This window comes from Morone saxatilis, unplaced genomic scaffold (assembly GCF_004916995.1).
Source record: "Morone saxatilis isolate NCDOM2014 unplaced genomic scaffold, NCSU_SB_2.0 Contig9, whole genome shotgun sequence".
Taxonomy (NCBI): Eukaryota; Metazoa; Chordata; class Actinopteri; family Moronidae; genus Morone; species Morone saxatilis.
This window is the reverse complement of record NW_023340268.1, coordinates 2,411,099-2,425,233: the sequence shown is the minus strand read 5'-3', so window position 1 is coordinate 2,425,233 and position 14,135 is coordinate 2,411,099. Positions and strand designations below refer to the sequence as shown.

Below are 14,135 nucleotides of genomic sequence, written 5' to 3'. Positions count from 1 at the left end.
GTTATTCACTCCACCTGTCAGTGCTCATAATGTTATGGCTGATTGGTGTATACAATACATGTACCTATACATTTTGATGTGCAGGACTTTTACTTGTAATGGAGTATTTTTTGCATTGTGATATTGCTGCATTTACTTTAGTAAGAGATCTAAAAACCTTTTCCGTCACTATCCCTTGCAGTGTTTTTTCATTGGTCTATTTGAAGTCAAATATTTACCAGTGACGGAAAGGAAAATATCTGGTAAAAATTAGGTGTTGTGATATTTCCCAACTTAATGAGTTGATGAGGATCGCCTGAACGCACCATTATGCAATTGACCAGCGCACAATGGATTATTGGATACTGAGGGGTGCAAATGATACACCAGCTGTGTCCTCCAAATTCCTGCTATTAAATATTTGAAATGAATCTCACAGTTATCCCTGCCTCCCCTCAGTGGTGTATTATAGTATATGTGTTAACTGCATCCTGCTCTTTGCTGCAGTGTTTATGACTGCTGCTGCTGCTGATGGATCCTCCAGAGAGCCTTTCTAGACACTAAAAAATGAAATGCCTCAGATGTGGATCAGTAGTTTTTGTGGAAATATTAAAGAAACGGCATGCTCACTTTGGTGTGAGCCGAGTCTTACCCCACTGCACCGCTAACAGCTCTTTCAAGTCACGTGAAATTAAATTCAACCTTGTTAACTGATTCAACTAATCAGAACATGCAAGAGAACATTTTACCCTCCTGAAAAGCAGCATATTCTATGTATCACCTGACCAGAAAATGCATTGTACCAGCAGTACCACAACTTTCAAAGTAACAGTGGTAGCAACGTAGTTCAACCGTGAGCACCCTGCTTCCTCTCCTGAAGACACCCCGACTGTGAATTAATTCTCTGTGAAGACGACAGAACTTGTGGCACCTCAAATTTATGTGCAGAGCACTTTTGAACTTTTGAACTCTCTTCAACAGTCCTTCCTCATTTCGTGTCCTGCCTCGGTAGCTTGTTTGAAGTGGAAATGGACTGAATTATGGAAGCAAGACTCCATTGAAATGCTTTATGATTTGGGATCATTAGATAGGATTTCCGACCTGGCTGGAGTAGACCTTATCGTCAGGACCATAGAAAGAACCGGTTGTTGGTCTTAAATGTTTATTTTGCATAATAAATCATATCGACATGTATAATCAGATGTGAGAAGTGTTTGGTGTTGTTTTTATGCAGTTACAAATCAGAGATGACTTTACAGCCATATTAAAAAAAGCACTGCCTTTTAAATAGTCTCGAGCTTCTGTGAAAGCTTCCTGCAGATCAAAGTCTGATCTATTATTAAACTGTCCTGAGACAGACAGCAAGAGAGTTGGCTAATATTTATTTATTGGACTGGAGGATACTTGACACATAAATACATTTAGAAACTGGATGTTCAGTGTTGTACTCAAGTGGTGCTTGCATTAGTTTTCTGGCACCATGCAGCTTCTAAATTCATGATTCACCATCAATGACTCATTTGTCAGCTTCTCAGGAACCAGCTGACTAGAAACGTCCAATCACATTTGCACAGGTGTAAAGGTGGCCTTTATAACCTTGTATATGCCCACACATAGCCAATACCGCAAGTGGTGATACATTTGTTAGACAATAATAACTATTTGCATATACTTACTATTATATTGCAAACAAACAACTTCGTATTTTCCATCGTTGAATACCAGAAGGTAAAAAGGTAATGCACGCACATATCTTCAAGAAAAAATGTGAATGATCTCAATTTCAGCAATTTATTCTTTTACATGGCCTAGTAGCCTTCATCAAAGCATGGAAACCCTGTATTCTGTCCCAAACTGTTCCTAAAGTACTGTACATCACAGGTTTTTTATAATCATCCAAGTAGAATTGCAGCCCTTAAATGATCATATAATGAACGATATTACATTAAAGGGACTTCAATCTCACCTAAATTACATCACAAAGTCTTTCTATCTTCAGGCAAACCAGTCAACCTGCCTGTTTATGTATCTAATAATAGGTAATGTACCTGAATGTAACTATATGCACATAGCAACACGCCCTTTAAAGTAGATAATAAAATATGCTGTTTGCCCATACACTCTAGAATGACACATACAGAACAAGTATTTTACAATCTGCTCCCTAAGTCCAGACACTCAGCAAACAAATGTATTTCCTAACGCCCAGAAGTAACCCATAATACAACAACAATGCTAAAATTACATGTGCAAATAATATGCTAAAAATTTAAATTACATGTGCAAATTGAGCAGGGTTATTTGACAAGGAGTTTTTACTCTTATTGCACTTCAACCTTGGTACTCCGAATCTTCGGCCTGAGGGAAGAGTTTAAACTCAAGGTACAGGGGGTGGTTTATACAGTCCAGTATAGACCTGACCTTCTGGAGAACCTGCTGATCAAAGATAGCCCTAAGGGGGTTGTGTGGGACCTTTTCAGCCACCTTAACAAAGTGGTTGTAGAGTCTTCTTAGGCTTATGTTCAGGTTACAGTACGAAGCAATAGCAGAACAAGTAAGAACAGATTCAATAAAAGATGTATAAAACAAGGTCATCATTTTCCTGTCCACATTAAAACTCAACTTGGCTGGCAAAAGCAAAGATGAGAGGAAAAAGTCCTAATACTAATAAGTTCAGTTTTGAGATGATGAGGAGACAGTTTGAATTTTGCTCTTTAGTCTTGATTCATCACTTTCTGTACGCAGAGAAATGCTCACACCCAACACGAGAACCTCATTTGTAGAAATTGGGCAATTCCACAGTGTCTCAGTCAGTGGAGATGTAATTACTTTTCATTTTGTTGAAGTCACACATAATTTAAACTGCCAAGATGGGAGTTCTTTAAATGTTTCCTGGTTCAGCGTTATGGTATGGAGGAGAGGAGTCCATTTATTTCTCCCCATAAGTTCAATTCTGTTAAGTTTGAGCTTTCATTGTTACCTGGTATGCGCTTATTCAAGCAGTGACAACTGTCTTAAATCCAGACAGTCTCTAGTTCCTGTATTTCCCTGGACATCAGCAGTGTCAGAAAAGACCTTTGAAAACGTCCCAGTGTCTCTGTCTCACATTGTTCTCTCCCTAATCCTGCAGGCGCATTGCCAAAGGCGTCTCTGTGCTCACCCATGGGGCGATGGCTCTCCGGAGGGACCAGGGGGCCACCAGCCGGTCACAGTACGCTGGCAACTGCCAGAGCGACGGCAACCAGACCCATAGAGTGCCAGACAGAATCAGGTGAGCGGGAAAAAGAGGAGGGGGCAGAGGGTGACTTTGAATTTCGATGTCATTCACACCAGCTTCTGACACACGGCAGAGTGAGTGAGCAAACAGCAGAACAGTGTGGAAAAGTAAATAGTGGCAGGCGGCTTTAATGAAGCTTCCAGATTCAGAGCAAATCCAGAGAGCTGAGTCATTCTGGCCAGAAACGGCTGGTTTGTTTGATGTTCTGCAGATACAACAGCACATGGTGGCGAGTGAATCCTGGAGTCCTGTGTTACTGCTCCTGTGCTGGCTACATATTTAAAGGATAGATTAATCATGATCATGAGTTCAAACTAATGTTTTTCTTTCATTAGCTTTGCATATTGCACTGCTACTGTATCTTATAATGAAATACCATCACACTGAGAGCTTATTGATTCTGCAACTCAGCAACACTGGTTCAGGGTCACATTCAGCAAAACATAGACCGACATTGTGGTGCATTCATGTCCTGTAGAAAAAGGACTGGTGCTTGTTGCCACTATATGAATTAATAAGTGCAGTAGTCTGTGTCCTCACAATGAAAGTGATATCTGAAAGAACTTCTCTGCATTTTCAAGGCTGTTGCATATCAATCACTTCTCTGTTGGTTTTGTTTCCATCACTGACGCAAAAGAGTAAATACACCTCAAAAAAGCACATACCTTTGAGGGAGGATGTGGCGCTCAAAGGTGTGTCCTTCAGAGGACTGAAGGCCGGGCTGAATCTGCTCCTCAACCACAAATTGGACTGTTTGGCCTCATGTAAAAGAAAACTGTGCTTTCGGACGCCCCTATTCAACCTATAATTCGCCAAAACAGAACAGTAGAACCAGTGGCAAGTCCATAATGTTAGAGCTAAGATGGAATTGTGACATTGCACCCAAACATGAAATAGACAACAATAAATCAAACTCTCCAGTTGTGTGTATGAATATATAAATATACTGCTTCGTAGCGACTTTATGTGCTGACAACTAAAAAAAATGTTTTATTATTATAATTATTATAATTATTATGGGATACTGAAGGCCAGAAAGGATGTGCTTGTTGTGTCCAAAATCAGACAAAAGACGGATTCATATTTCGTCTGGATTATGATGCATCTTAAAATGTACACTTTCAAGGTGGCAGACACTAAACTGAGACAGGGCAGATATTTAACCACAACCTGAAACTAAATCTGCTCACTGCACTTTAGTTCACCTCCAGACATTTTTCATGTCACCAGGTAGAGTATCTCCTAAATACCCAAGCACTACATTTACATTTTAGACAATTTGCCCTTCTTACCCAGAGGGACTTTAAATATGTAGAGAGAAAATGAGCAGAGGAGCAGGATAGCAGAAGTCCAACTTTTAACTGTTTGCTTGATTGACTGCTGCTGCTCTTTGGCACAGTCCCCTCTGGGAACTGTTTGGAGAAGTCAGGTTTCTCTCTCTTTTCAGCTGTCAGGGTTACAGGAGCTGTCTGGTAACCTGCTGCTAGACTGACCCTGGAGATTTGTGTTCAAATTTACTAATGCGGATGCACTGAATAATATGCACAAATGAATTGTCTGCAGGAGAGATACAGAATATATGCATGAAGGGCAGTTTGTTGTGTTCCCTTAACGTCCAGGAAAAAACATATCAGAAGACAGAAGCACAAGTGAATGAGAAACCCTAATCTGATAGATGGTGTCAAAATGCCCTTGAGCAAGGCACTGAATCCCTCACTGCTTCATTTGAACTACGAAGAGAGGACTGCAGCTGTGCTGGCTCTCAAATATGAAGATGTGTCTTGCTGGAAGGAAAAAATAAACTCCCAGGACAAATAGGTGTGGAAACAATAGCAGGGCATTATCTGGGATTTTAATTTTAATTTTAAAGGGACACTGCAGAAGGTAAAATTCTTAACTTTCCATTTGTCCATGCAGCAGCAAGAATGTGATGATGAGTATCTGGGCTCATATTTCTATGGTTGTTTTGCCTCATTATTGTTGGAATGCATTGAAAATGTCATTGATTTACTAGTTCACATGAAGTCAGTACTGATGTCAGGCTGCACAAGTGACACCCAAAACAGACTCTGAAGAACATCTGCATAAAAGCACCATACATTTGAATGTGGAAGTGTTCTATTTGAGCCACCAAAAAGACTTGTGAATTTTTGCATCCACTTGTATCTTCCCATTGACTTTATATGCAATCACACTCTCCTTTAAAACTGGATTGGGTTCATGTTGAGTCTGAGCACACTTAGACAGACGTGACTCACTTTTTTGATTCTAATTGATTAATTCATTTCTCTTTAAGGATCGCTGTCACTCAGCTTGAGGGGCTTCTGGTTTAATCCATATCCTCTTCTGACCATGTGTAAGAGTAATACTTAAAGTGAGCTGATGTAACCTTTCTTCAACAGCAACCACTGTGGCAGCATGAGGCAGTTAAAGAATAGTAAATGCTAGAACAAAGAGTAACAGAAGCACACATAGAGGAGCGTTATAAAGTCAATGAACTTGTTTAGTAATGTTTGTCTGACAGTATTACCTACATAAAGTTTGCTAACATTAGCCACCACAAGCTACTGGTCATACAATACCAAGTAAGGCTTTAACTCCAAAATAAGTGAATCGAGCCCAGGTACATTTCATTTTAATATTTTTTTTACTTCTAAGGGGAAGAATGCGTAATTTTTTTCTTTCAAAAGTTATGCAATCTTTCTCTAATGTTATCCCAGAAAACTAAAGTTTGCATCCATTTCCTCTAATTGTATGGGTAGTAAAAGACATTCTGGGAAATGTAGCAAAGTTCTTCCTGAAAGAGATGCAAATGAGGCAGTTTGAAGGAGAGCAGCCACAACATAAAGCTAAATTACAACAGTTAACACCAGAAAATAACAGATTGATGTAGATTTGACAGATTGATAAGAAATCTTCCTTGCACAGACAACAAGTTCGACTGCAGATGGATGGTTACCGCAGGTTGCCTGCCTGCGCTATTTAATGAAGTGAGGAGGTTCATTTTCAACTCGGCAAAACATTTCATGCCCTTCAGAATCTGGCTTTTGAATGCTCTCAATCAGCAGCAGGGCTGTCTGTCATGCTGACAGGCGCCGGGGCTCGTGGGAGTCTCATCGAATGGCAGTGATAGTCCTCACCATAGCAGCATGAATGACACCTGTAACACATGAAGGGTTTTACTCTCAAGGGAGATGAACACCTTTCCAAAAATGGCTCCGTTCTGACTGAAGTGTTGCTGACATAGAAATAAAACTCAATCTTTTGGTATTTTTAACAATTGTGTGGCCTTATTTTAGGAACACTGGGAGCGTCTGAGTTTATAATAATTTATGAATACTCCATTGAAAATCTACCTGTAGAGTATTAAAGGCTCCACTTATCATATTAAAATTCATACCGGGATAAAATCCAGAATTTTTTGTTCACTCACATGTATGCTTCTATTTAGGTGGATCATAAATCAAATTTCCTGGAGTTTCCTTGTCTTGTGCTGGATACAGATCTGTGTAGGCACTACCACAGTCCAACTGAAGCTGTTTGGTAACTGCCAAAAGCACCAGAGAAAGAATAAACAGTTTAGCACGCTAGCTGAAAAACACCTGGATGACCTGCATAGATGGAGTAAGAGCGAGACAAAATATTTGCCCACTGTCACTCACTGGTGCTTGCACTGATCAGGGATTGACTGCTAGTGTTAAAGTTGCTGGAGCTGTAATGTGACAGTGTGAGATGCTAAATTCAGTGTCATTTCAGTTGCCATTATCGCCAGAAAAAGACCCTGTAAGTAGGTACTCATAGAGATTGTGTAGTTACACTTGAGAGGAGTAAGGATGCAGCTTGGAAAGATGGCTGCATTCACACCTTTTTAATATCAAGCTTTAGTGGCACTTCAGGAAGTGGTTTGAGATGAATGTCGTGCACCTCTAACACTTCTCCACTTGGCTTTAGATATCAGATATATGATCCGCCCCAAGGGCATGAAGTTGTAAGTGTAAATATGGTTATTCTGTCCATTAAAAACAGTATTATTCAGTTCTCCATGGTTGATCTGTATGTTTCCTTCACAGCATAGCATGTCATGCTATCACCTTTTCAAACTTCTCCTGGAAATGACATATTTTAGCAGTTATTGGTGTTGTTTGAAATATTGATGCAGGAGTGCAGGAGTGTGGATGTGGATGTTTTCTCACATGGTTCTGGATTACCATTGGAGTCCCCTACAAAGCTTAAAGACCTAAAGATGGGATTTGATAGACAAAAGATCTACTTTTGGTGCATTCCTACTTTTCCAACCATATCACAGGCAAGAACTAGGAGATTGAGATTGAGAAGATGAAAAACTCTGAATTATGTTCAGTTAAGTTGTTTTTTTTTATGACCAGTGACAACATTAATACAATTCTTGTTTTCTGTCTGTGTATGGCAACTACAACATTGTTAAGAATAGTAATCATGATTATGGGGCAAATAAATATGGTTAAGGTATGCTTTGGTTTAAGCAACAAAACTCTTGGTGAAGGTGAGTTTTGCTATGTTAATAGTATGCCTCTGAAGGTTGGCCGTTGGATTTAAATCTGGATGTGTGGAATCGTCCAATGACGTCAGATATTAGTCTGGCTCAACAGTAGAGAAGTGGATAATGCTGCAGGAATGGTTTGAGAAGTTTTCATTAATTGTTTTGGCACCTTTTGTGTTGTGACTCTGGAGTATAATTGGAATCCATTGTAGCGGCTCTGAATCCAAGTTCATGGTAGCTGCTGTCCCCCAGGACAAAGAATGATACATACTTTTGAGCCTACAGGCATTTTTGATACTCTGAAGATAGACTTTGAGCTGCGTGTTCCTTTTAACTCTTGTTGGGAAAGATTTTTGTTTCAAATTCTGATTTTAACCTTGTTTGGTTTCTGAGTTCACAAAAGCTTGTTATTATGGGAATAAAACTCCCCACATGATTGATGTTATTACCTGTTGTGAAGCGCCTGCTAAAATATGGCTCCCATGCAGCTCTCTTTGTTTCTGAAAAACAGTGGTTTGAATGCAAGGTAGTGTTTCAGTAGTAATCCATGACATCCTCTTTTAAACTGAAGTAAAATGGTGTTGATTAATGGAGCTGCATACTTGCCAACAGTGCTCCTCTGTTTGAATGAATGGTGCTGAATGAGTGGGAAGCAGAGCGAATGCATGCTCAGCAAATCTACCCTGAATAATTAATCATAAAAAGACAGTAAAATGAAGTTGATATTATTAGTTATCTTATGGATTTATGGACTTCATGATGAGCTCTTCTCAACACAGCTGTTAACAACCTTACACAGACATCATGTACCATCTTTCTTAAACGAGAAACATTTGAAAACAACATCTACACACTAGAAAAGTCAGATGAGACAATAAAAATTTTAGAGCTGTTTTGCTTCATAACAATCTCCATCAGTAAGTCTTTCTGCACGTTCTGCACTCTGACAGCTGAGACAGACGTGTATCTTAAAAAAACAAACAGAACGTACTGGCATATCTGCATGACTGAATTCACCAAAAAAACCCAAATCCACTAAACAACCAGCTGCTCACGTATACAGACTCTGGCAACACAAATATCAGGATGTACAGACAGAGGAAAAGGAGGGAACGTGTGTGTGAGAACTCAGAAGACAGGAAATGTGTGAGATGGAGGTTTGGCAGGCAGAGCTGGAGGAGAGTTGAGAGGATGGAGAGAAAGAGTAAATGGAAGATGGAGATGACAGAAGACAGAGGCAGAGATAACGATGATGATGATGATGGTGATTTGGCTGTCTGCTTGGAAATCATTTTGCAGCTTCCGGCCATCAGATTACAAACAACAGCAGCAGAGCACAATGTGAGCCAATGCAATGAAATCAATTAACATGTGCAGCACAACAGAACACAGTGCAACTCACAACAGTGACGTTTAAATAAAACCCAACAAAGTGCAGTTCACTGTCTGCGAAACGTGGCACAAAACTAAATCAGCACGCACAGGGCAATTACTGATGTGACAAATTCACAAAGAACCAGAAAAATGTATTCTTTTTAAAACAAATTTGACAGATGAGACCTCTGCATATATTAGATAAAATGTTCTAGATGCATGCCTGTTAACTTTTTAGCTGTGAAATGAAGAGCACCAACAATATTAATTCAAAAATCAGCTGAAGTGTTTTTTCAGCTTGATTTCACTCAGTTACAGTGGATTCCGGTGTGTGTCAACATATCATTAGAAATGTCTCAAAGAACACCTGCTGTAGAATGTGAATCACCTTTGTCTATATAGTATATTCTCAGTATGTTCATCTGTGGAAATATTGCTACATATTTTACATACACAGCTTTGGCTGATAGGAGGGTGATGATGCATCACAGATGTTGTGTTATACTGCCATATTTTGGTGAAACTCTGAGTCTTACTAAGCATTCAGATAAACAAAAAAAAGAAGATTATCCCATCAAAGTGGTTTTTAAAGTTTATATTGAGAAGGGCAAAGTATCTGATACTAGAGATAATTTTAAACTAAACTGTTTCACTTACAATTTACCAAAGCTTTCAGCGGCATTAATTAATTTTTGGCCACTTGTTGGTAGAGGAAGTCCAGACATATTATCATCTTATACAAGTATTAAGACTAATGCATTAGTAAACCAAAGTAATGAGCTAAAAGAGGCTTAAAAAACATTCTGAAAACATTCTCGATGGGAGCATCACTGTGACCTCTCTCACACTACATCGTCATCTGCCTACACCTAACCGTTTAAGGCTACGTTTAGAAGGATGATTAGAAAAACGCCGGCAATCCATTGTTGCTGCGGGGATACCAAACATATTCAGGGTTGTCAACGCTGTGTTATCTAGTGCTGCAATGTGGCAAATACATACATTTGTAATGGGGAACACTCTATTTCAACTGTTTATAAAATAATTTACACCTTTCAGAGTTGTATAATCCTGTCTGAGTATTGTAAACCGATGTGCGGTTTTTTGGTGGGTGATGAGCCGTCACATAAATGGATATATCCACTGTATGGATAAACTTCCTGGATTCTATTGTATGTCTCACCGATACCTGAAAATAACATGCGCCCACCAATGTAGCCCCTTTGTGTCTGAATGTCTAAATGTTGCTTAATAAAAACTTCAGTTCACTGAAAGTGGTAGATTACCTTTTCACACGAAAACCTTACTTACCTTACTTCTATGCACACCCAACAAAATCCTTGTGGTGAAGAAAACTGTGCTGAACAAAACACTATAATTTGCTGGCTCTTTCTTTTAAACACACACTGATCAGGTGAATCCAGGTAAAACAGTCACATCCTGATTAAAGCCACTTCATTTATCAGACATGCAGAGGAGAGAGGGGGATGGATTTAGGGGGGATTTAATGGCTTTAGACAACTGAGACATGGAGTGCATTGTAACTGAATAAGTAAAACGCACAAGTGTGGATGTCAGGAGACATATCGGACAGAAGGAAGACAGGAGGACCAGACTAGGACAGCCAGGATGTAATGCAGTCTAATAACAAGAGTTAGAAAAAAGGGACATCTTTTCTATTTGTATTTTAAAATTGCATACTCTAATTCTCTCCAGATTGAAGTATTAGCTCAATAATAAAAACACGGCAATTCAGAATGTAGGACAGGAGAGGCAGGGAAGAAAGAAGATGTTATTATTGAATGTTAATTATAATATTGCATATTATTTTTGCACTCAGATGATAAAGCGTAATGTAAAAACCCAACCAGACAGAACAGAGGAGAGGGAAAGCAGGAGGGTGTGGGAAGAGAAGAGGAAATAACAATAAGGAGGTGGAGAGGAGAGGAGGAAAAAATGGAAGCAGAGAAGGAAGAAGGGAGAAAGAGCAAGATGGAGAAAGAAGGAGAAGAAAAGGGAAATGGAAAAGCAGGAAGAAGATAGGGCAAAACGAGACAGTGGAGGAGGAGAGTCAGACTGAAGCTCAGCCAGTCACCTCAAACCCTCTGGGGGACCGACTGCTCATCTGGAGTGGAGGAGTGTCACACCGCCTGCTCTCTCTGTCTCACTTTTTTTAATAACCACACCACGGTCATTTTCAACAGCCAAATTCATTCAGAACAACCAGAAACCCTTCGTGCTTCTCCCTCTGAGCAATGTTGAGCTTTAGAAATCGCGTAACTTTGTCCTGTATTGAGATTTATACCTCTCAAATCCCTCTTTTCTGTTATATTTTAATGCCATCACCCAGCAGAAGAGCTTTGGCTTGAGTGTGTACAGTGATATGTAGCATAATCCTTTTCAGTTTGATCTACATTAAATATTCATGCAACACTTAAACCCACGGTGCTAACAACAATATTTATCCGGTGTAAACATGAAAAAAAAACATCTAAAAATGTAAGTGAGAAACATGTAATAGCTTGCTATGTTTGCCAATGTTTTAGTCCTTAACACTGACTCAGCTTACAGAAATTAGCTGATCATTTAGGGAGCTGGCGACCTGAGATTGCGTTAAAAGAAACTGTTAATTAGTTAAGTGTGATTGAAATTTCTATAAAGAATCTAATAAAGTTTATTTTATTTTATTGTACCAAAGGTCAAATCCACACGTTTTATTCATTTGTATCTTTTGCCACTATTTATGATTTTGCATCATTTACTTCTTTATAAAAAAACTAAATGACACTGAAAGATGAGAAGAATGATCAAGGAGTGTCAGGACTCTATACGTCCGGTCACGGTACTTTCTATGGCCTGTCTCCTTCTCTTCGGTTTTCCTCTTCTTTCCTTCGCGTGCCTGCGTGTCCGTCTCGTCCTCTCTCTGCTCGTCTCTGCTCTGCGTCTCTCTCTCTCTCACTTTCGCTTCTTTTCACACCTTCCCTTGTTGCTCATCAACATGTCTGCTTGTCACCCTCCCATCTGTCGTGTTTCCTGGCCTGGTATTAGCTTGTGTTCCCTCTCTCTCCCTGGCTCACACATACATTCACTGTGTTTTCTCTATTGAGTGAGACACCTTTCCTACCTCTTTCTGTCTTATTGTCTCCTTGCTTGTTGTGTTTTCAGTCTTGCTTTGTCTTCTGGTATCCACTTGAATCTGATATCTAATTTCTTTCTTTCTCTTTCAGTTTCAGTTTAGCTTGATTCTCTGATGTAACGTATATCTGAAGATATGTAGTTTTATTCTCTTTTATTGCAAGATGACAGATAACAGATATAAATTAGCCCTTTTGGCATATAAAAATGATCTGCTCTTTGATAAGACAGCCATAAACAGTTGAGTTTTTCTCAAGTATGAAATTTTGGACCTGATCCCAACAGACCTGAAACTGAAATTAAAAGGGGACCCAGTCTGAGATTCAGCTGAGGACAGTCATAACAGTTACAAAATAGACCCAAGGATAACTGAACCAGATCCAAAATGCTTTTGATCTGAAAAACCCCCAAATGGAAAGAGAAACCAACACTGGCAGCAGAATGCGCCACCAAATAATAAGAAACAAAGGTCCAAAAGAGTAGTAATACATTTCCTAAGAATGAAGATCACAGTTCACACATTCTGTCTCACCTCAAAAAAACTCATTTAGGTTGCTGCTGCTGCTCTGCTAACATTCTGCGTTCACCAAGCAACCTGTTTATACATGATGTCAGTTGGACCTGTAAAGACCTCCAATAGACTACTTTACTGTAGGGAAAACTGACCAAAAAATTAAGGTAAAAAACATTTTGTAGTCCCCCTTAGGATGTTGCAGGCTTTTTTGCAGTTTTATTTGACAACTTTAATAAAAGATTGCGATGTATGTTTCAATGTCTTTAGGCATCTATTTAAATGAACTGAAGTGAAAATTGCAAAAACAGTAGCAATCATTTTTTTTCTAATACATTAAAAATCAAAGTCAACTTGTTCCAGTGAGAATAAAATAGTAGTAGTTTGGTGACGATTTGGCTCAATGTTTTGCTTGGGGGACTGCTATTACTGACTCGCAGAAAAATACAATGATTGGTCAAATTTGAAGAAAAGTTTTAGTGGTTAGAAAAATTTGAAATTGAAATTGAAAAAAAGGTTGCACAGAATTTACAGGGAATTGGTTGAATTTGTGTCAATTGTTGCAATCATAACATCACAACCGTGGAGTGACTGATTTTGTGTGATAGGTCGTAGCAACAACAGTGTTTTTAACATATTTCAATAATTAGTGCATTTTCTGTTTTTGTCAGACATGTTGTAATTATTCTTTTGTGTCCTACATTTACATTGATTTCCCGTGATGCCATTTAGGAATACATACAGTAGAGGTTTGAGCTTGTTGCATTCAGTACATGAAGTCTGAGAAAGCTTAAACGATATTGCTGTAACAGCAAGAGAGCAGAGTAACAAGGTCTCCAGTGTTTCAGCTCTTAACTCACTTCAGCATGTTTTCAGGCTGCAGAGCTCTCTGTTCTCCTGAGGCTTCTGCTGCTTCTCTGTCTGTCTGTCTGTCTGCTGCAAAATGTCCCAATTGTGAAGAACTGACACTGAAACCTGACATTTACAGTTGACGTCTTAGATCAGGAGTACATGCATCTGTCTCTCCCTCCATCTCTTCCTCCCCTTGTCCTCCTCTGTGCCGTCTCTCTCTGGCTGTCAGCACTGACCAGTCATGTCGTGCCTCCCGCGTTAAACATACATGAGCTTCGTCCCTGGGAGTTGAATTAAAGTTACATGCCTTGTGTCCTCAACAATCAGGATAATTTATTGAGACGGTAAGAGCCAATGGGAGGGCAGGCTGAGAATGAGTATGGTAATGTGTGCTTTGAGGGTTTTAAAAAGGAGGGTCGACTTTACTGCCTAATTATACCAAGGCTTTGTTAATGGTTCTGCCCGGGGTAATGGCCGCTCTAATGTTT

The 14,135-nt window shown here is 39.4% G+C and overlaps 1 protein-coding gene across 1 annotated transcript in view; it reads left to right on the top strand.

The window, feature by feature from the left end:
- grin2da (glutamate receptor, ionotropic, N-methyl D-aspartate 2D, a) overlaps positions 1–14,135 on the top strand; it is a 127,248-nt gene that overhangs the window by 20,708 nt on the left and 92,405 nt on the right. Inside the window, exon 5 of the mRNA XM_035681884.1 lies at positions 3,110–3,250. Within this exon, the coding sequence (XP_035537777.1) occupies positions 3,110–3,250 (141 nt within the window). The remainder of the gene's footprint in view (positions 1–3,109; positions 3,251–14,135) is intronic.